Here is a 20,728-nt window from a genome sequence, read left to right as displayed (position 1 = left end):
TGGTAGGAATGTAAATTGATACAGCCACTATGGAGAACAGTATGGAGGTTCCTTAAAAAACTAAAAACAGAATTACCATATGACCCAGCAATCCCACTCCCACTGGGTATATACCCTGAGAAAACTATAATTCAAAAAGAGTCATGTCCCACAATGTTCATTGCAGCTCTATTTACAATAGCCAGGACATGGAAGCAGCCTAAGTGTCCATCGACAGAGGAATGGATAAAGAAGATGTGGCACATATATACAATGGAATATTACTCAGCCATAAATAGAAATGAAATTGAGTTATTTATAGTGAGGTGGTGGACCTAGAATCTGTCATACATAGTTAAGTAAGTCAGAAAGAGTAAATCAAATACCATATGCTAACACATATATATGGAATCTAAAAAAAAATAGAAAGAAAGAAATGATTCTGAAGAACCTAGGGGCAGGACAAGAATAAAGACACCCATGTAGAGAATGGACTTGAGGACATGGGGAGGGGGAAGGGTAACCTGGGATAAAGTGAGAAGAATGGCATGGACATATATACACTACCAAATGTAAAATAGATAGCTAGTGGGAAGCAGCTGCATTCACAGGGAGAACAGCTTGGTGTTTTGTGACCACCTAGAGAGGTGGGATGGGGAGTGTGGGAGGGAGATGCAAGAGGGAGGAGATATTGGGATATATGTATATGTATAGCTGATTCACTTTGTTTTACAGCAGAAACTAACACACCGTTGTAAAGCAATTATACTCCAATAAAGATGTTTTAAAAAAATACTAATGGCATTTTTCACAGAAGTAGAACAAGTAATTTCAAAATATATATGGAAACACAAAAGACCCTGAATAGCCCAAACAATCTTTTTTTTTAAACATCTTTATTGGAGTATAATTGCTTTACAATGTTGTGTTAGTTTCTGCTGTATCACAAAGTGAATCAGCTATATGTATACATATTTCGCCATTAAAACAATCTTGAGAACAATGCTAGAGGTATCACGCTCCTTGATTTTAAATTGTTGTACTGTAAAGTTATAGTAACTAAAACTGTGGTACTGGCTCAAAAATCAGACACATAGATCAATGGAACAGAATCAAGAGTCCAGAAATGAATCCATACTTATGCGTTCAATGCATCTAGTGTACAAAAAAGGAGGCAAGAATGTACAGTGGGGGAGAAGACAGCTTCTTCAATAATTAGTTTTGGGAAAATTGGAAAGCTACAGGCAAAAGAATCAAACTGGACTAATTTATAACACCTTATACAAAAATACCTGAAAATGGATTAAAGACTTAAATGTAAGACCTGAAACCATAAAACTCCTAGAGGAAAACGTAGGCAGTACAGTCTTTGACATAAGTTGTAGCAGTATTTTTTTGGATCTTTCTCCTCACACAAGGGAAACCAAAGCCAAGAACAAATGGGACCGCATCAGCTATTGTAAAAGGCTTTTGCACAGCGAAGGAAATTATCAACAAAACCAAAAGCCTACTGAATGGGAGAAGATATTTGCAAATGATATATCTGATAAGGTGTTAACATCAAAAATATACAAAGAACTCATACAGCTCAACATAAAAAAAAATGAAAAACCTGATTTTAAAAATGGGCAGAAAAACTGAATAGACACTTTTTCCAAAGAAGACATGCAGATGGCCAACAGGCACATGAAAAGATGCTCAACCTCACTGATCATCAGGGAAGTGCAACTCAGAACAACAGTGAGCTATCACCTCACACCTGTCAGAATGACTATTATTGTAGAGTCAAGACATAACAAGTGTTGGCAAGGCTGTGGAGAAAAGGGACCCTTGTGCACTGTTGATGGGAATGTAAATCGGGTGCGGCCACCGTGGAGAATGAATAATTCTTAAAGGTTGCAGCTGCAGAGAGGAGGCCAGTGTCGTCGGGGCACAGTAAATGACAAAGTGGTGTGGGGTGAGTGTAGAGAGACTGGCAGAGACCACGGTAAAGTGTGTGGATTTTATTCTAATTATAATGAAAAGCCACTGGAATATTTTAAGCAGGACAGTGATAAATTCCGACTTCTGCTCTGTGAAAAAGATCACTTTGGCTGCTGTGTAGAGAACTGACTGTCGAGGGAGGAGGATAAGAATGGAATAAAGGAAATTGGTTGGCAGCTGTCACCACAGTCCACGCAGGAGATGGTCTGGGGTACTTGGGCTGTGGGACAAGTAGTGGAGATGGTGAGAAGTCAGAGTCTTCAGGATACAGTTTGGAAGTAGAGCTGATATGACCTCTGGGTGGACTGGGGATGAAGGACACAGATATTAAGGATGAATCCTAGATTTCTTACTTGAGCAATCAAGTGGATTGTGGTATCATTTTCTGAGATGCTGAAGATGTGAGGAGAAAACATTGGGAAGTGGCAATCAAACATTAAGGTTAGAGTTACAGTTGGGAACCTTTCTTCATTACCTATCTCAAATGAGATGTTGAAAAATATTGTCCCTACTTCCTCATCTCTGATCCAGAGTCCAGACTACTCCACTAAAATTGCTCTTAATACAATCACCAGTCACTTTCACATTGGTCACTTTTCTGTCTCCTTTGTAGCTTCTCAGCAGTCAAGACTTTTGATCACTCCCTCATTCTTAAAACGTTTAAAATAGACCACATGGGTAAAGAGGCATTTTCGATTCAGTGCAATCATGTCCCAGATACAAGCTCAAATCTCCCTGTCCTTTTAGATCTGGTCATTAATTGAACACATATGCTATACCCTGGAAAGTCAACTGCCTTCCCCCAGATTTCTTTGAATTTCAGAGTGAATTAGTTTGGTTATAAATTGTGTCTCTTCTTCTTCTTGGCTGTCGCCGTGCTACACTGTGTCAACCCAGATGGAAACTTAGCTCCTTTTCTTGCTTTGCACAAAGTGAAGCATATATCACCTAAAGTCTTTGGTTTTGTAGCAGATTTTATTGAAAATTTGATGAGGAGATGGAGGAGGGTCACGATGCAGAAATGTAAACAACTACAGAGTGATTGTGTCTCTATTCTTGAAAGTCCTTTGACTATTTTTGAAATTCGGACAACAGTACTCTGTCAAACTGTCCTTGCTTACTTTTTGTATTCTCTTTTCTCATTTTTTCAGAAAAAAAAATCCTCCCATTTCTCATGCTTTAAAATTTGACTTTATCCAGCTCCAACCCTTTGTATATCTAAGAGTAGATTGCTGCGTTAAAGGGATGGAGATGTCTTACCTCTGATTGGTTTTTCCTGTTTGTCCCTCCCTAACTCCTTTGTATCTTCCAGAAATCCTTCTAAGTGTCTTGGCCACTGATGACAGCTTTCCCTGTTCCCTATTGCTTTTCTAGATTTATTCTTATTTATATATATATATATCTCCTGCTCTCTATGGGATTGGGAAAGTGAACAGAAAGTAAATGTGTGGCCTCTCAAAGCAGAAGTTATTCTCTATGCTATAAATGTGCAAACCCTGTGATCCAGCAACTCCATTTCTAGGGATAGATCCTGTGGCCAATTGTATTTTCCAAATATGTTCAAAGCAGTATCTCCCACCTCACCTGCTCTTCTGCAGTATGACCTTGCCAGGCCCCCTTCAAGGAAATTAGACTTCATTCCTCCTGCTCAGGAAAATAAGAATCGACAACCTATTTTTAACTGATGAAAAGTGAGGTAATACACCCATTTTTTAAAACAATGGAACAGTTCCTTTACATAGTGCCTTCAAAACCCATAAAAGAAAGCAGTTATGAATTATCAGAGAAATGCAAATCAAAACTACAGTGAGGTACCACCTCACGTGGGTCAGAATGGCCATCATTAAAAAGTCTATGAATAACAAATGCTGGTGAGGGTGTGGAGAAAAGGGAACCCTCCTACACTGTTGGTGGGAATGTAAGTTGGTGCAGCCACTGTGGAAAACAGTATGGGAGTTCCTCAGAAAACTAAAAATAGAACTACCATATGATTCAGCAGTCCCACTCCTAGGCATATATCCAGACAAAACCATAATTCAAAAAGGTACATGCACCCCTGTGTTCATAGAAGCACTATTCACAATAGCCAAGACATGGAAACAACCTAAATGTCTGTTGACAGATGTACGGATAAAGAAGATGTGGTACATATATACAATGGAATATCACTCAGTCATAAAAAAGAATGAAATAATGCCATTTACAGCAACATGGATGCAACTAGAGATTATTGTACTAAGTGAATTAAGTCCGACAGAGAAAGACAAATATCATATGATATCACATATGTGGAACCTAAAGTATGACACAAATGAACCTACCTAAGAAACAGAATCATGGACATAGAGAATAGACTGCTGGTTGCCAAGGGGGAGCGGGGTGGGAGAGGGACGGATTGGGAGTTTGGGATTAGCAGATGCAAACTGATATATCTAGAATGAATAAACAACAAGGTCCTACTGTATAGCACAGAGAAATATATTCAAAAGCCTGCGATAAACCATAGTGGAAAAGAATATGAAAAAGAATGTATGTATATGTATAACTTAGTCACTTTGCCGTACAGCAGTAATTAAGACAACATTGTAAATCAACTATATTTCAATTTATAAAAATTAAAAAAAAACTTTTTAAAGACAAAAAGAAAACAGTAGTGTTCTATTTTCAAGAGTGCTGCTACAACTTAAACACCAAAACCTGATTTCCACAGAACCTATTCTTCAGTGGAAACTTGGGACTATAATGACAAAAAACGACATTAGTAAATTATATCCACATGTGGTAGATCTCAAAACGACTAAGTGCCCATGTGCCAATGATGTAGTGTTACTTGGCTTCATTATGAACACAACAGTTGATGGTAAGTTTGCGGCTTTATTCAAATTTGGAGGTGGTGTTTTGTATTTTATTACAGTGATGTTTAACTGGCAGTACAAGTTAAACACATAGGCGTAATGGAGTGAAAATGTCTCCTAAAAACACCTAAGAACTTACTTTTCATCACTTTCCCTTGTCTACTTGCTAGTGTGGTAAACTTTTTTCTCTGTGACTTTTGCCATGTTACTAGTGACTTTAGTGTCTCTCCAAATTTCCTTGATACTCTGCCCTCTGTTAATATGTTCCTCCCTCCCAGAGATTATTCATTGCATTTCTAATCCATCTTCTATGCCTGCCATATGTGAATAGGTAAAGTTGTTCTAAGGTATCACACTATTTTATTTGTTACATATGTGTTTTTCAGTTACTGTTGTAATATTTAATAGCATCCTTACACATTTCAATTACTAATCATCTTGTTCTAGTTTGTTTTTCTTAGGTCATTGATGACCTCCTAGTCCCCAAATCTAATAAATATGAGGGAAAAAAAGAATTAAAAGATAAGAAACAAAATTTTATTACTCATAGATTATATGTGTATCTATATAAAAATCCAAAAGAATCAACAAACTATCAGAACAAATATGGGAGTGCTATGGAATTGAGGAACATATTAACAATATATAAAAACCACTCCACCAAAGAGTAATTAAAGATTATAATTTTAAAAGTCCTATTCAGAAAGTAATAAACCCCAATAGGGACCTAGAAATAAACAAAAAACGACTTGCAAGGCCTGTTGTATAGAAATTATAAAACTTTAATGAAGGCTATAAAAAAAGACTAAAAAAGATATTTTATGTTCATGAACAGGAACTTCTGGTATAGTAAATATGTTAATTCTCTCCAAGTTTATCAATCAGTTTGATGCAAGTCCAAGAAAAATTGCAGCAGTATTTTGTGTGTGTGGAAATTGATAAGCCAATCCCAAAATTAAGGTGGGAGAATAAAGCAACATGAATAACAAACATAATTTTAAAGAAGAATAAAAAGCACAATAGGTTGCCTACCATGACTTATTATAAAGTAATAGATTCAAGCAGTATGCACTGGTATAGGAATAGACAGATAGCCTTGCCCCAGATTTCTTTGAATTCCTAATGTCTTGCAGTCTTTTAGATACCTCTAGCTTGGAGTGCCTGATTGTGCTGAATTAGTTTAGAGAGCCTGTGTCTCTTTTTCCTCTCTCAACCAGATGGAAACTCCTTTTCTACCTTTGTTCCATGGATGCCAGGCTAGGGCCCCCTCCTCCTCTCTGTCCAAACCTGCCTTACTTTTGTGAGTCACAGGAAAAGAGCCAGTCTCTGCATCCTGCCACACCCCTGAGAGTCATAGGAGAGAAGGGGCAGTCTCAACTCCTTGGGGTCTCACTCACCCGATCACTTCAACGTCTCAAGAAAAGAAACAGTTTGGAAACCTGTTTTTAGATGAAACTATGTTTTCCCCCAGCTGGCCCCCACTGTGCTGAAGCAGAAAATAAGTTCCCACAGTATCAAGCCTAACTAGCAGTTTCTTTGTGAGGCCCTGGTTTGTCCACCCACCGGGTTTCATCCCACATGGAGTTAATGGTGGGAACAGGTATCCAGGAGCCCCATGTGTTCCAGTTTCGACTTATTACCCACATTTCTCCTCTATGACACTCCTAATGCCATCATGCCTCTCACCCCAGTTCTATGTCACCACCAGAAGCCTAAGCCTCCAGGTCACTTATGGTTACTCTATCCCACATACTGTTCTGGACTTCCTATAAATTCACCCAAATTTCTGTCCCTCTCCATCTACCCAAATCCATTCATTGGAATTTGTGGTCTGTCATCAGCAAATTCCCCTGTACTACTAATCTTTTCTCAGAATGGTCCCTTAACTTTCCTGCTGTAAAGAATAATCTGGCCACTCCAAGTTAACATTCTTTCCCCTGAGGCCCTCTCACATGTCACATGCCTGAGTCTCAAGGGTCATTGTCCTTGTTCCTTAAGGGCTACTTATTAATAATTACTCCTGTCTTCTCATTCAGAATGCCCAGCTCCTTTGAACTCAGACTTTACTCCCTCTAGCTCCTCTTGGTTGGCAGCCTATGATGACCTTCCCATCACTCACACTCATGGATGAGTTTAGCGTCTGGACCCCTGCCTTCCTCTCCACCTTATTTTTGTCACTATGTTTGGTGATTTCACCACCCATATGGACCCATGCTTTCAAGGCCTCCTCTCCTCCGATGATCTTTCCCCCATCTTACTTCTGTGGTCATTTTCTTGACCTTGTTGTCTCTGATGTTGTTCCTGTCTCCAAAATCTTCACTACAACCATCTCACGCTCTGCCCACTACCTTCTATTCTTTGTCTACCCTAGTGCTCACACGCTGACATTTCTTTGATTTCATGGAGACTTCAATATGTCGTTTCTACCACTTTTTTCACTCCTCAACATCCTTAACTTTTTCACCATAATTTTCATAGTCTCTCCTTATAAATACTTCTGTAACTTCTTTGCCCTTCTCTTTCTTCCTTGCCTGCACAATCCCAACTCTCCTTAAAACCACCTCTATGCCACTGGAATAGCAGAATATTACTAGAAAAAAGTTGCACACCAGTCTCACTTTAAATTTCCATGAAGTGGTCTCACTATAAATTCATGATCACAAGTCCCAAGTGGGTACTCAGCACTGCCCAGAAATCTTATCTCTCTTCCCTGGTATGTTTATTTTCCCACTCTGCAAAATGACCTTGTGACACCTGTTCCCACTCCTCAAACACTCTACTTCACCTCCTTTCCTTCTCCGGTCTCAACTGTGCCTTTAGTACTTGATGCAGAAGACTAAGACTGATCGCAAGGCACTCCATCATCGCTCCTGTGCGCGTCTGCCACCCTACTTGCCTTTCTACTTGCATGCTTTGCCTTCTTGCCTGTTGCATCATGAGAAGTGTCTCTGCTGCTACCAAAGGCCACTCCTCACCCCTCGTGTCCTGCATCCCATTCTCCCCAGTCATCTGGAGAACCTTGCTCCTGCATCTGTCCCGCAGTTCTCACCTTTCTCTCCCGTATCATCATGCTTTCCCTCTTTACTGGATTAGAGGCATTAGCATACAAACATACCCTAAAATCCCCCATCTTAGCCAAAATCTTCATTTATCTCACTTTACCACTATCCCTCATCCCTCTGTTCTCCTTCAGACAAAATGTATGGGAAAAATTTGTTGTAGGTGGTGCTACATTTTCCACCTCCCATTTTATCTTCATTTCACTGCATATCGGATTGTTGCCATCACTGTTCTGAAACAATTCTTCCCAAGATCGCCCATGATCTCCATGTTGCTGATTCCAACAGCCAATTCTTTATCCTCATTCTACTTTCCCTCCCAGCAGAATCTGACACAGTTAACCACTTTATTTCTCCTCAAAACACTTTATTCTCTTGGGTTCTTGACACCACCTTCAGTTACATTTATCTTACCTCATTGATCACTCCTTAGTTTTCTAAGCCTGCTCTTTTGTTGTGACCCCTAAAGTGCCGATGAAATGGGGCTTTGTCCTCGACTCTCCTTCCTTATGTAACCAGATTCTCTCTGGGAAACTTAATCCAGTCCTCTGGTAATAATGCCACCTTCAGGCTAATGATCCCTGAATTTGTATTTCTGGTGCTGACCACTTCCTTGAAACTAAATTCCTATATTCAGTTGTCTGTTTTACAATTCCTCTTGATGCATCTCAGCTATAATAAGTCTAAGCCAGAGCTCTTGATTCATCTCCCTCTAAAATCTGTTCTCCTCCAGTATTCTTCATCCCAATTCATATCCAATTACTCAAAAATAAAATCTAGCGTACACTCTTGACTGTTCTTACTCTGATGGCATTCCAGGACGATGCCACATCCAGTGTCTATCCTCAGTGTGACCACTTCTCTCCTCTGCTAAAATCTTTGTCAAGTCAGCACTGGTTTTCCACGAGACTAATTCACAGCCTCTTAAGTGGTCTCCCTGTTTCTAAACCCGGTACAACTTACCCTCCGTACAGCCACCACAGTGATCTCAAGTGTAAAACAAATCACATCATTTTTCTGCTTCAGACATTCCAGTGGCTTCCCTTTGCCCATTAGAATAAAATCCAAAATCTTTGCAAAATCTACATCAGCTTCTGTAACCCTGGGATGCAATTGTGGCCAGTGTGTCATAGAGAGTGGCCTATAACTTAATTTCAGGCTAAAATATCAACCAGAATAAAGCATTTATTTTACTGCTTACTTCTCCATTAAATATTTCTAGACTTTGCAGGAATCCAGTCATGTGATATGCTGGATACCTATAATCATCCCACTTAGAATATAGTGTAGTGTTATCTTCAGAACTAGATTTCATGCTTAGAAAGGCACAAGCTTGTCTTTAGCTCTCCTCTTTCTGGAAAAAGTGGATGATGATAACATTTCCTTCTACATCTTTCCCTACACAGAAAAGAGCTGGGAGTTAAAACACACACTTCACAATACGAGTGATCCTACATTCATCTTTTGGAAACAAAGCATGTGCATTGGATTATCAACTCTCTTCAGGCTCCCTCTACCCTCCACCGCCCCCATAGTTATGCCTGTTGACTAGACTTCAGATTAATGTTCTGCATTTAAAACACAAAAGACTCGGGACTTCCCTGGCGGTCCAGTGGTTAAGACTCCGTGCTTCTACTGTAGGGAACGTGGGTTCGATCCCTGGTGGGGGAACTAAGATCCCATGTGCTGTGTGGGCGGCAGAGCCAAATAAATAAATAAATAAAACCAAAGAACAAATATTAAAAAAAAAAAAAACTAGATAAGAATTTAAAAAATAAATAAAACACAAAAGACTCTAAGCATTCCTAGCTATGGCCAAGGAAAGGTGAGATCAAGGAGCAAAGAGCTTTCAGTATTTCCAACATACTCAGTCTCCTTTTAATAAGTTCTCATAAGTTTTAATAGGTTTAATATTCTCATATTAACAGGTTTTTTTTTCTATTTTTAAAATCACAAATATTAAAGTAAATCACTTTATAAGTAAATCAAACATAGTTTCTTCCCTCTTGGGGTTCACATTTTAATTTTCTTCTTTGGAGTTTTTGTACTGTTGACTATAATTATATTCTTGAAATAGGAACATATTTTTGCTTAGAAGGATATTGTCAGGGAGGAAAAGCTCTTCCTGTACCCTCTTAGGTTATGATTGGGGGCCTACAAATTAACCAAGACATTAGCAGGAGAAAAGACATGCAATTTTTATTAATATTTATATTCACAGGAGTTCACAGAAAAGAAATTCAAAGAAGTGGTTAAACTTGGGGACTTATGTACCATCTTAACAAAGGAAAGGGGTCTAGGCCTCAAGGGACAAGAAACTGTGGAGAAGTGACAAGGAAATATGTGGGTGGACTAATGGGAGATAAGAGTTATTTTAGTAAAGTCTGTTTATGCAAACTCATCATGGTGTCAACTCCCTGTCTCTGGTGATAAGATTGCTCTCTCTTCTCTTCCTGATACAGAGTGAGGTGGTTAGAAAATGCCCTGCTTTAGGCAGGCAAGGGGAAGCACAGAACTCTTCCTGCATCAGTTGATTCTCAGTTGCCTCCAGCTCAAAATAATCCTTATGCCAAAGTGCCATATTCTGGGGGTGGCATATTCTGATCCCCTTCAATACAAAACAAAATCCTTAATAATTAGATGGTTGGTTAAACTCATGTGGTGTAACCCAAGTTACTTTATCTTCCAGTGCTGGGGGGAGTGAGAGTCAAACTGAGGGAGGGGAGTTGAGGCAGGGGTGGAGAGTGGGCTGGAAGGTGGGGCAGATGCAGGCTCTGCCCACTAAAGACCTAGCACCTTAGGAGGTGGTTACTCACTTTACAAAGTTGTGTTGCCTTAATTTCCCTTTTCTCTCATGGCAGGTGTTTATATAGGCCTCAGCTTTTCTGGATTTTGGAATTATGATGATACCACGTGGTATAACCTGACAGACATGGTCTATTCCCAAGTTGGAGAAGGTAATTCCTCTAACAGTGCCTTCATCTTCAGCATTTCCTTTACATCAATACTTGATGGATATTTATGAAATGTCTTTGCTTTGCTGAGGACGTCACTTTTTCCTTACTTTTTAACCCATGGTATGATTTCTTCCTTTAGAACACACAGAGCTTTCCATGGTGGATATGGTTTTAACAAATCATTTTTTAGTTATCCTCACCTCTTTGGGTCTTTTTATAAGTGGAGATCTTCGGTATACATCCTCCTCTGTCTTAATGGTAGGTGAATTGCTCTGTAACTAATAACCTTAAATATTTTCTGTGACATAAAGTAGAAATAGTGGATACTTGAGTTATGTGTGGTGTATCTTAGAACTAAAATGCTTCTTCCTTTTAAAAAACGTAAAAGCGTAATATAGTGACTTTTTCCTTTGCCTTATAGTGTTGAATACATCATTTGGAAATGGTGCTAGCTTTATTGCTATACAAATTTATGAGACGTTTCAAATAATTCATATAGAAAATACCCTATATACTTATAAATAGTCATATATGTTCCCAAAATTCTTTAAGGTACATACAGCCAGATATAGTGTTACAAAATAACATAAAATTATGTCCTTCTGATGAGTTTTTTCTTTTTATTCTTAAATGGCTATATCAAAGCTTTGACACCATGTTTTTTGTTTTAAAGTGCTTCCTCAGCTTCTGCTTTGTCACTCCCATCTGCTCCAAAATAAAGCATTGAAAAGAGACATTAATAAATAAATAAATAAAGTAATTAGAAGTAAGTTTTGGGATTGAGAGAAGGGAAATCAATTCTTATATATATTAATAAATAGCTCTCAAAATTACCTCAACAGAAATAAGAACAGCAATAAAGACTTAGGAACAGTAGGAGAAAAGATTGGGGAAGTGTAGAAGGTATGATTGTATTGGTTAAGAAGTAGTTATTTCTTATACATGGTAATTATTACCTTTTTTCAGGTATACGAATATTCACAACCTTCCTTCTTCCTCATTATCTCTAAGAAAGTATCATTTGTTGCTCAGACAACTAATAGATCTGGCCTTTTATGTGCTTATCATGTGGTTGCTAAAGAAGAGAGTTGAAACAGCCAGGAGCAGTGACCTGAGGTCAAAGCACAGAGAGTTAGGTGTGGGCTGTACATCCTGAGGGCCTGGTCTAGGAGCTGCACTGGGCTGGGCAGAAGACAGAGTGGCCATGGAGAAAATAGTGGGATAAGGATGTGCCTTCCTAAACCCCAGTCGGTGGCCGACCTAGTTTCTTCCTATACACTTCTTAACTCCTCCATTTAAATCATTAAAAGTTGGGGGTTTGATTTCAAATCCTTTCTGGAATTAAGTTAAGGTATAAATAAATTAATCAAATGGTGGAACAAGGCAAAGACTGAGGGGGAAATCTCCAAGATACCCTGCAAACTACTTAAGAAGCTGGTTTTAGTGTTTGATACTCCTAACTGCTGGGATGTAAAAAACATCATCTCCTTTAGTATAATTTAAATTGCTGTTTTGTTATGCCTTCTGATTTACAAGCAAAGATTAAAATTCCTTTTTTTTCTTTCTTCTAGTTTTCAAGGGCAGACTTTTGTGGTTTTGAAAGGGTAAGAAGCTTTCAATTTCCAAGGGTTGGTTAAAAGATATGTGTTTCTTTGGTGACCTAAGAGATGAGGTGCAAGACAGGAATTCATAATATAGATTATTATTGCTGATACTATAATATTATTTACAGTTTGAACTAAAAACATGTATTTCCAGTAACCATTAAGCAATGATATCCCCTTCTGTTTCAAAGGAGGAAATGCCCCCTCTTTGTCTCTGAGGTGGTCCCCACCCCATCTTTATATGTTCTGTCCAGGATTGCTGTGGTTGTTCAGTGCGTTCTGCACAAGGACACCCAGTTGAAAAGATAGTGAGAGCCGAAATATGGCTAACACTTGACTCCCCAACCCCCATGTAGGTCTGTGCCTACCTTGTCTTTTTCTTTTTTATAAATTTATTTATTTTATTTATTTATCTTTGGCTGCACTGAGTCTTCGTTGCTGCGCGCGGGCTTTCTCTAGTTGCAGTGAGTGGGGGCTACTCTTTGTTGCGGTGAGCACGGGCTTCTCACGCGGTGGCTTCTCTTGTTGTGGAGCACAGGCTCTAGGCACGCGGACTTCAGTAGTTGTGGCACACGGGCTTAGTTGCTCCGCAGCAGCATGTGGGATCTTCCTGCACCAGGGCTCAGAACCCGTGTCCCCTGCCTTGGCAGGCGGTTTCTTAACCACTGCGCCACCAGGGAAGTCCCGGGACACTCTTTCTAATTTGATACAAGTACCATGTAAACTCTGATTCTACAGCTCTGATTATAGATTTTGTTCCATCAGTTATCTCCCCTCTCTGTTACGAGGTCAAGTTCTGAGATTCAACTAAGTCATTCCCATCATCATCTAAGCATGCTTTAGTTTGGAAAGCACAACAAAATGATGAGCATTTCTAGCCTTTTGCCACGTCTCCTCCTCATTCTGTCCTCATACAGGCCTGTGGGCACACACTCACCTGTGCATACACACGCACACCCACTCACACTGTCTAAAGCAAAGGGGCACTTATTTCTCAGGAAACAAAAGGAACTGACTTCTTGCTGTACTGATTGGAAGAAACGTGAAGTTGAGAACTGGGAAGGCCAGGTAGACAAAAGTGATTTACATCAGAAAAAACAAGGGGGAAAACTGTCAAGAGAGAATTCCAAACCTAGCTAAACTATTTCAAGAATGAGGGTGAAGAAAAGAAATTGTCACGGATAAGGCATCAGGAGAGCAGAGACTCCCGTGAAGGAGTGGGAGACAGACCTAGAAATGTAAGCTGTAAGTGAGACAGGAACCTTGTTTGTGCTTTTTACCAGACCTAAGCCTGCCCTTCTTTTTTTTTATAGCTGCAAATATTCCATTGTGTGAACTTAACCAGAGTTTACTTAGCCTGTCTCCTATTGATGGATACTTGGGTAGTTTTCTAATCTTTTGCTTTTGCATTACAAACAATGCTGCCATTAATAATTTGTACCGAGCAAGTTAGTACATGTCTGGGTATATCAGTACAATACATTCCTGGAACTTGGATTCACACATCAAGGAGTAAATGCTTGTGCAATATTAAAAGATAATCACAAGTTGCCCTTCATAGAGGTTTTTACCGTTTACAAGGATATTAAAATAAATCCTCCTGAGCTAAAATATTTCAGCAGAACTCAGGGGTTTCTGGTAGCGATGAGGGAGAGGGGAACTACAAGTGTCCCAAAGATAGTGAGGTCGTGGGGCAGGGGAAAGAAAGGGGGAAAGTGAACTTATTCTTAAAAGCATAGGAATTTACCTTTGGAAAAGACCTCCTCTAAAATGATTGAAGGAAGGATAGTAAGAATGGGGTGTGTGTGGCTGTCCAGCCAGGAATTTGAAGGAGTTAATACGTGGTGATTTATTCATTCACTTATTCATCTATTCAACAGATGTTTGTTGAGCCAGGCTTATTTAAACAAAGAAGATTCCATAGTGAACAAGACAGATAAAGTCCTGACTCTCCTGTAGCTTCCCATTCTCCTGAGGGAGCTAGACCATGAACAAGTACACAAATATATGCAGAATATGATTGTAGAGAGTAACAAGGGTTTATTGAAATTAAAGCAGGAAAGAGAAATAGAGAGTGAAGGGAAGATAATATTGTATTTAAGCATGGTGATTATAGCAGGCCTCTCCAAGGAGGTGAAATTTAAGCAGAAACTCAAATGATCTGAAGAAATGATTTCGACAAAATATGTCCAGACAGAGGTGCAAAGGCCCTAAATTGGGAACTTGGCGTGAGGCAAAATCTGTTATACATCTGTACTCAATGTATACTGAGTGCAATATGCAGTCTCAAACCTCTCAATACCAATTGCTGTCATTTGTCACCCTATTTTATCTGTTGAGCCCTCTGACTAACCTCACCAGACTTTAGGTTTCATGTCAAGAACTATCCTATTTACTATTGTATGCTATTATTAGACTGCCTTGTAGATAGGCTGTCTCAATAAATATTTGCAGAATCCATGAGTAAATAAATGTAGATGGACAGGAGCCCAGTCTTGGATGAGCTTAGTAGCCATGCAGCATGGAACTTTGAGCAGTCATATACCTCTCTGGGCCTCAACTTCTTCATTTTAAAATGGGCATGGCAATATCTACCTCTTAGAGGTGAAGTGATTAAATAACATTACATAAGAAAAACCTCAGCCCGGTTCACGAATCAAAATAGCAACTTAAAAAAAAAAAAAAAAAAAAAGCTGGAGTTTCTCCCCAAACAGATAGTCAGAAACTTCTGAAGGCAAATGACAGAAACCAAACTAAAACTGATTTTAGCAAAGGAGAGGAAGTCGTTGGCTCATGTGAACAGGGAATTCAAGGAGTGAATGAATCCAGCTTCCAGACATGACTGGATTTAGTGCCTAACAGATGTCCGTCCAACCCTGTCTTCTCAGCATTTGAGTCTGCTTTCCTCTACATTAGCTTCATTCTCAGTGGGTTTTCTCCAATTGTCAGTAAGAATAGCCACCAGATTTATGTGCCATCAGTTTAGCACTCCCCACAGGAATAAAGTACCTCTTCCCCGGTGGTTCCAGCAAGCCTCAGGGCCGACTCATTAACCTGACTTGGATCGTGTGTTCATTCCTGACCCATCTTTGTGACTCTAAATCAGGCCTGGGGCATGAGCTCATCCTTGGAATGAAGTCAGCCTGATCAGATTAAATTATCCCCAAGGATATTCACTGGACTATTACGAGTTTTATTCCAGGTAGGAAAAAAAAAAAAAAAAAAGAAGGGATCTAAAGAGTAAAAAAGGAATCAGGGCCCGATAAAGATTCTATACTAATTGTCCAGATATAATCATAATAATTATGGCACCCTGAAAAACTGAAGATTTATATGAGAACTCAAAAGGCTCATTTGATATAAAACCGTAGGTTGAAATTCAAATAAATTATTGTCCACTCCATTTTAAAAGGCTTTTTTGTTTGTTCAGAGGTTTTATCAATATATAATTCACATAGCATAAAATTCACCCACTTAAAGTGTACAATTCAATGGCCTTTAGTATATTCACAGAGTTGTGCAAGCATCACCACAATCTATTCTAGGACATTTTAAAGGCTTTTAATGCACAGATTATGCAGATTTTATTACTGGTCTTTAAAAATGTAAGAAGGTCTTCCTTTTGTCTCAATAATATGAGAGTCAGAATCTTCTTATGTAGACTAAAAAAAAAAAAATACACAGGGCTTCCCTGGTGGCGCAGTGGTTGGGAGTCCGCCTGCCGATGCAGGGGACACGGGTTCGTGCCCTGGTGTGGGAAGCTCCCACATGCCGCGGAGCGGCTGGGCCCGTGAACCACGGCCGCTGAGCTTGTGCGTCCGGAGCCTGTGCTCCACGACGGGAGAGGCCACAACGGTGAGAGGCCCGCGTACCGCAAAAACAAACAAACAAACAAAAACACAACCTAGAAGTTGAGTTATGTTTTACTCAGTGGACTAAACTGAGGACATAAGCCTGGGACACAGACTCTCAGATAGCTCTGAGAGACTGCTCCTAAGAGCTAAGGGAGGCGGAGGATATTGAGGAGTTTTTGCAACAAAGACCAGGTAGTCGGAACATCAAAAGATTACTGTTAATCAAAGAAAACCAGATATCTCAAGTTAAGGAATTTAGTCCTTTTTCTATGTACCGGAAGATGCAAGAGTCTGGGCTCCCTGAAATCATTCCTTTGATGTGCACCTCAGCTATCTGGGGCCAGTATCCTGTGCTTTGTCATCCTGACTCTCCTCAGGGTGCATCCGTGGGGGGTGGCTGCAGTGACTGAGAGCTTGGCAGTGGGCAGCTCGTTTGTCTCCGTCCTGAGGTTCCTCAGGGCTCACCATCCGAGTGGCTGCAACATCCTTTGTTTACTGATATGGCAGGCAACATTTTTTCAATGACACCTATTCAATGACAACATTTTTTCAATGACACCGTCTCAAATTCTTGCATATAATTCATATCCAACATATATAATCTCACCTTCTTGGAAGCTTCTCCCGTATGACCAATTTTTCAAAACCTGTATTTTTGTGGCTTTTTTTCTTATTGCTTCTTACGACTGTCAGGCCTCTGGGAAGTCTCCTTAAACCTAGCGGCAGCTGAAGAGAATAAAAGATAAGCCTGTGGCCCATTTTAACTGTAATGAAAGATCAACAGCTCCTGAGAGCCTTGGAAAGACAGCTCATAGATAGTAGCATCTTCCATTAACATATGCCAATCATGCGAAATTTCTTTTTATTCCTTTTTTGTGTGTTGTTCAAAAAGCATATTCTTGTTTCTTGTCCTCATTCTACAAACTTTTATTTTGCTGGCACACAGATTTTCTTTTTTTATTTGCCTCACATTCCTGAACTATTGAACTTTTAAAATTTCTTATAAGTTTTTCTATTTTTACATCTTAAGGCTACATATTGCCTAAATGACATTTTTGTTTATTTATGTAGGTTGACTACATCAAAGGAAAACTGTGGTATAATGAAAGATGTTTTGCTAATGGAGAACATTTTGAAGGTAAATTTTAGTTAAAGAACTATTAATAAGCTTTTTTCAACATAGCTAGCATATATAGATTAGATAAAATGAAATAAAATATAAAAATATAATTAAATATAAAGATAGGTTTGTTTTGTATAAGTTAATGGCCTAAAACTGGGGGAAAAATTAGTTTAAGTCTGACACAATAGGCATGCCCTGTTGTAAGTGCAAGAAAATTGTATTGTAAATGATACAATTAAATTGTATCATTTAATTAGTGATACGTTTAAAAATACAGATGCTACTTATAATTTCTGTACCTTTATGTTTTATAGTTGATTATGTTACTATCACCTTTGAGAGAAACAGGACCCTAAGTGAGGTATGGTATTAAATATTTTAAAAAGTAAGAAATGTTATTGTGCATGATTTCATAGGTTGTTATTAACCTAAAAAATGGCAATTCTATAGACTCAAAAGCTTAACAATCACTCTTTGCTCCCAGTGACTCCTGTACTTAGCTTTAATGGTAATTACCTAATTATGTTAAATCTAGACCCTCACAGTGGTTCTAGAAAAACAATTCATGCCAGAAAGGGATGCTTTGCAGTGTTTTCTGGATTCATATCCCCCAGAAGAGAAGCACAGGCATGAAAGATATATCACTATTATTTATGGCCAGTCATGACAACACAATTAGTGTTGTTCATTAGTTTACTTGCCTGCAAGAACTAATTAGGACTTTTATAGATCAAGAATGGCATTAACTTTTCCTTTCTCTTTTTGTAGGCAAGCTCTTGTTTTTATAGTAAAGAACCATTTCTTGAATGGTTACCTTGCTTACCCCCCATTTCAAAAGGAATGAAAACTATTCTTTCAACTGTGGTAACATTTCTTGTTGACCAAGAGCAAAGTTCTGGAGTCTACCTCTTCCATAACCAGGTAGGCCTTATAGCCCAGAGGTGATTGCTCTTGACACCACAGTAGTGAAAATTTACCTTTGCAAAACTTATTTCCAAGTTCTTTTTATCTTTGACAATAGAAGGTGATAAAATTGGCTACAGTGAAATTATTTATGGCTAACAATATAGTTTGATACTTTATAGATGTCTTGTCTCTTATTGTCATTCAGTTTGATGAAAATGGAAAATACAGAGCCTTTTGTGTAGTAATGCTTCTTTGCTTATTCTTCAGGAGAATGTAAGCTGAGTTTGGTCTATATAAATTTAAGTGTCTGTAAAATGGTTAGTTTAAATGAACTAACTAAATAACTAATAACTAATAACTAAAAGTGGAACTAGCCCTACCCTCATGATTTTAGGGGAGAAAAAAAATAATTTTCCTCTACTCTCTTATGTTCAGTTTTTGGGGCCCTGCAAATTAAACTGACAAAAGACAGATTAACAGGAGAAAAGAAAACAATTTATTTATGCATGCAGTGTACCTACATGCGAGTGAAAGTCAGTGATGAATAATTCAAAAGGTAGTTAAAATTTGGAGGTTATATGCCATCTTAATAGTTTAAGGGGTTGAGTGAGAAAGGTACTTAAGGGAAAACAAATGAAAAGATATGGTTTACAGGAGAACAAACAGGAGATAAGGAAGTTTGTGATGTTTGTTTGTACAGGTATGCGTGGTCTTTCCGTCTCCTTCAGGGCCATAAAACTCCCCTGGAGAAGGGATTTGGGGTAGGTTCACATTCTGCCTTCTGGGAGTAGATCTGCTGTGAAGAGGAATTAATGGCAGCCTTTTATCCCAGAAGTTGCTGCTTTTAGTCAGATAAGGGAAGGATTTTATCTGCATCTCTTGAATCTCAAATATCTTCAGCTTAAAATAATCTTTATACCAAAGTGGCATGCCTTGGGAGTGCATATCCTGATCCCCTTCAAAATCATGATCTGACAGAATTGGAGTGTGGCCTAGGCATCCACACTTTTAAAAAGTAGTTTGACATTATAGTTATGAGCATGAGCCTTGGAGTCTGTTGAGTCCAGTAATGATTCTACAATAAATCCCCCCATGACATTTATTATTTAATAATAATAATTAAATTATTATTAATTAAATTATTATTATTAAATAATAAATGGGCAAATTATTTAATCTTCTTTACTTCATGTTCAACATCTATAAAATGGACATATATGGTGGGGGGAGGCAGAGTAAAGAGATACCAATAGTTGCTAATCCTTCCAATTCTATGCTGTGTTAATGGTTTTGTCCCTATCTTAATCCAAATCCAAGTAACAGGAAACTCTAAAAATTGTAACATAGACTAGTACTATTGGTGGGAAAAGTTCTTATGATTTGCTCCTGCTTTGTTTATCTATTTCTAGAAAAATACCACTGTCTCTGTGAGGATCCTAAAAAACAACAAACCAAGATTAATACAAAAATTTCCACTTTTCTTATTTCCTTCATCATTCTCTTCTCCTGTTGGAATGACATTCCACCCACGAAGCCATTTTCTGTATGCTTATGGTAATCAGGTGTGTATGAAACTTCACACTCTAGTATAGATGTAAATCATTCACTTGCTCTATGCTGAGTGGTTATACATCAAGTAAAGAACAGAGTTGCTCTGATGGTCAGGGAGGTGGAAAGCCTGATGAAGAGAGAATGAGAGGAGGAGAATTAGTGACAGTGAATACAAACAAATCTTTTGCAAAGTTTTGCTGAAAAGTGGAGCAGGGAATTGTGGCAGTGTTTGAAGAAAGAAAGGTCAAAAGAAGAGTTTTTTTTTTTTTAATGTTGAGCCTTCTTTTAATTTATTTATTTTTTTTATTTTTGGCTGTGTTGGGTCTTCGTTTCTGTGCAAGGGCTTTCTCTAGTTGTGGCAAGCGGGGGCCACTCTTCATCATGGTGTGTGGGCCTCTCACTGTCACGGCCTCTCTTGTTGCGGAGCACAGGCTCCAGACGCGCAGGCTCAGCGGCCATGGCTCATGGGCCCAGCCGCTCCGCGGCATGTGGGATCTTCCCAGACCAGGGCTCGAACCCGTGTCCCCTGCATTAGCAGGCAGATTCTCAACCACTGCACTACCAGGGAAGCCCAAAAGAAGAGTTTTTTTTAAAGATAGGAGGAATTACGTTGTGTGCTTATGGGACTTATTTGGTAGAGAGGAAAAGCTGACGATGCAGGAAAGAGAGAAAAGAAATTGCTGGAGTGACATTTCTAAAGAGGTGAGAGGAGATGAGGTCTATGAACTAGTGGAGAGACTGGCCTTAGGAGCACAGACAGTTGTTCTATAGTAACGGGAGGAAGGAAGGGTTTTCGGGTTCAGAAGTTGGTAGGGAGGTTGGTAGCTATGGTAATGGAAGGTATGGGAACTTATCTT

The 20,728-nt window shown here is 38.9% G+C and overlaps 1 protein-coding gene across 1 annotated transcript in view; it reads left to right on the top strand.

The window, feature by feature from the left end:
• Positions 1-20,728, top strand: part of CATSPERB (cation channel sperm associated auxiliary subunit beta) — a gene marked incomplete at both ends in the record, with an annotated part of 130,255 nt that overhangs the window by 36,006 nt on the left and 73,521 nt on the right. The window contains 8 exons of the mRNA XM_079699198.1: positions 4,673-4,822; positions 10,738-10,833; positions 10,973-11,091; positions 12,405-12,437; positions 17,363-17,429; positions 17,729-17,775; positions 18,183-18,335; positions 19,730-19,882. Coding sequence (XP_079555324.1) covers positions 4,673-4,822; positions 10,738-10,833; positions 10,973-11,091; positions 12,405-12,437; positions 17,363-17,429; positions 17,729-17,775; positions 18,183-18,335; positions 19,730-19,882 — 818 coding nt within the window. The remainder of the gene's footprint in view (positions 1-4,672; positions 4,823-10,737; positions 10,834-10,972; positions 11,092-12,404; positions 12,438-17,362; positions 17,430-17,728; positions 17,776-18,182; positions 18,336-19,729; positions 19,883-20,728) is intronic.

Source organism: Hyperoodon ampullatus (genome assembly GCF_949752795.1).
Source record: "Hyperoodon ampullatus genome assembly, chromosome: 3".
Classification (NCBI taxonomy): domain Eukaryota; kingdom Metazoa; phylum Chordata; class Mammalia; order Artiodactyla; family Ziphiidae; genus Hyperoodon; species Hyperoodon ampullatus.
The sequence above is the reverse complement of the archived record's forward strand: the minus strand, read 5'-3'. Positions and strand labels throughout refer to the sequence as shown.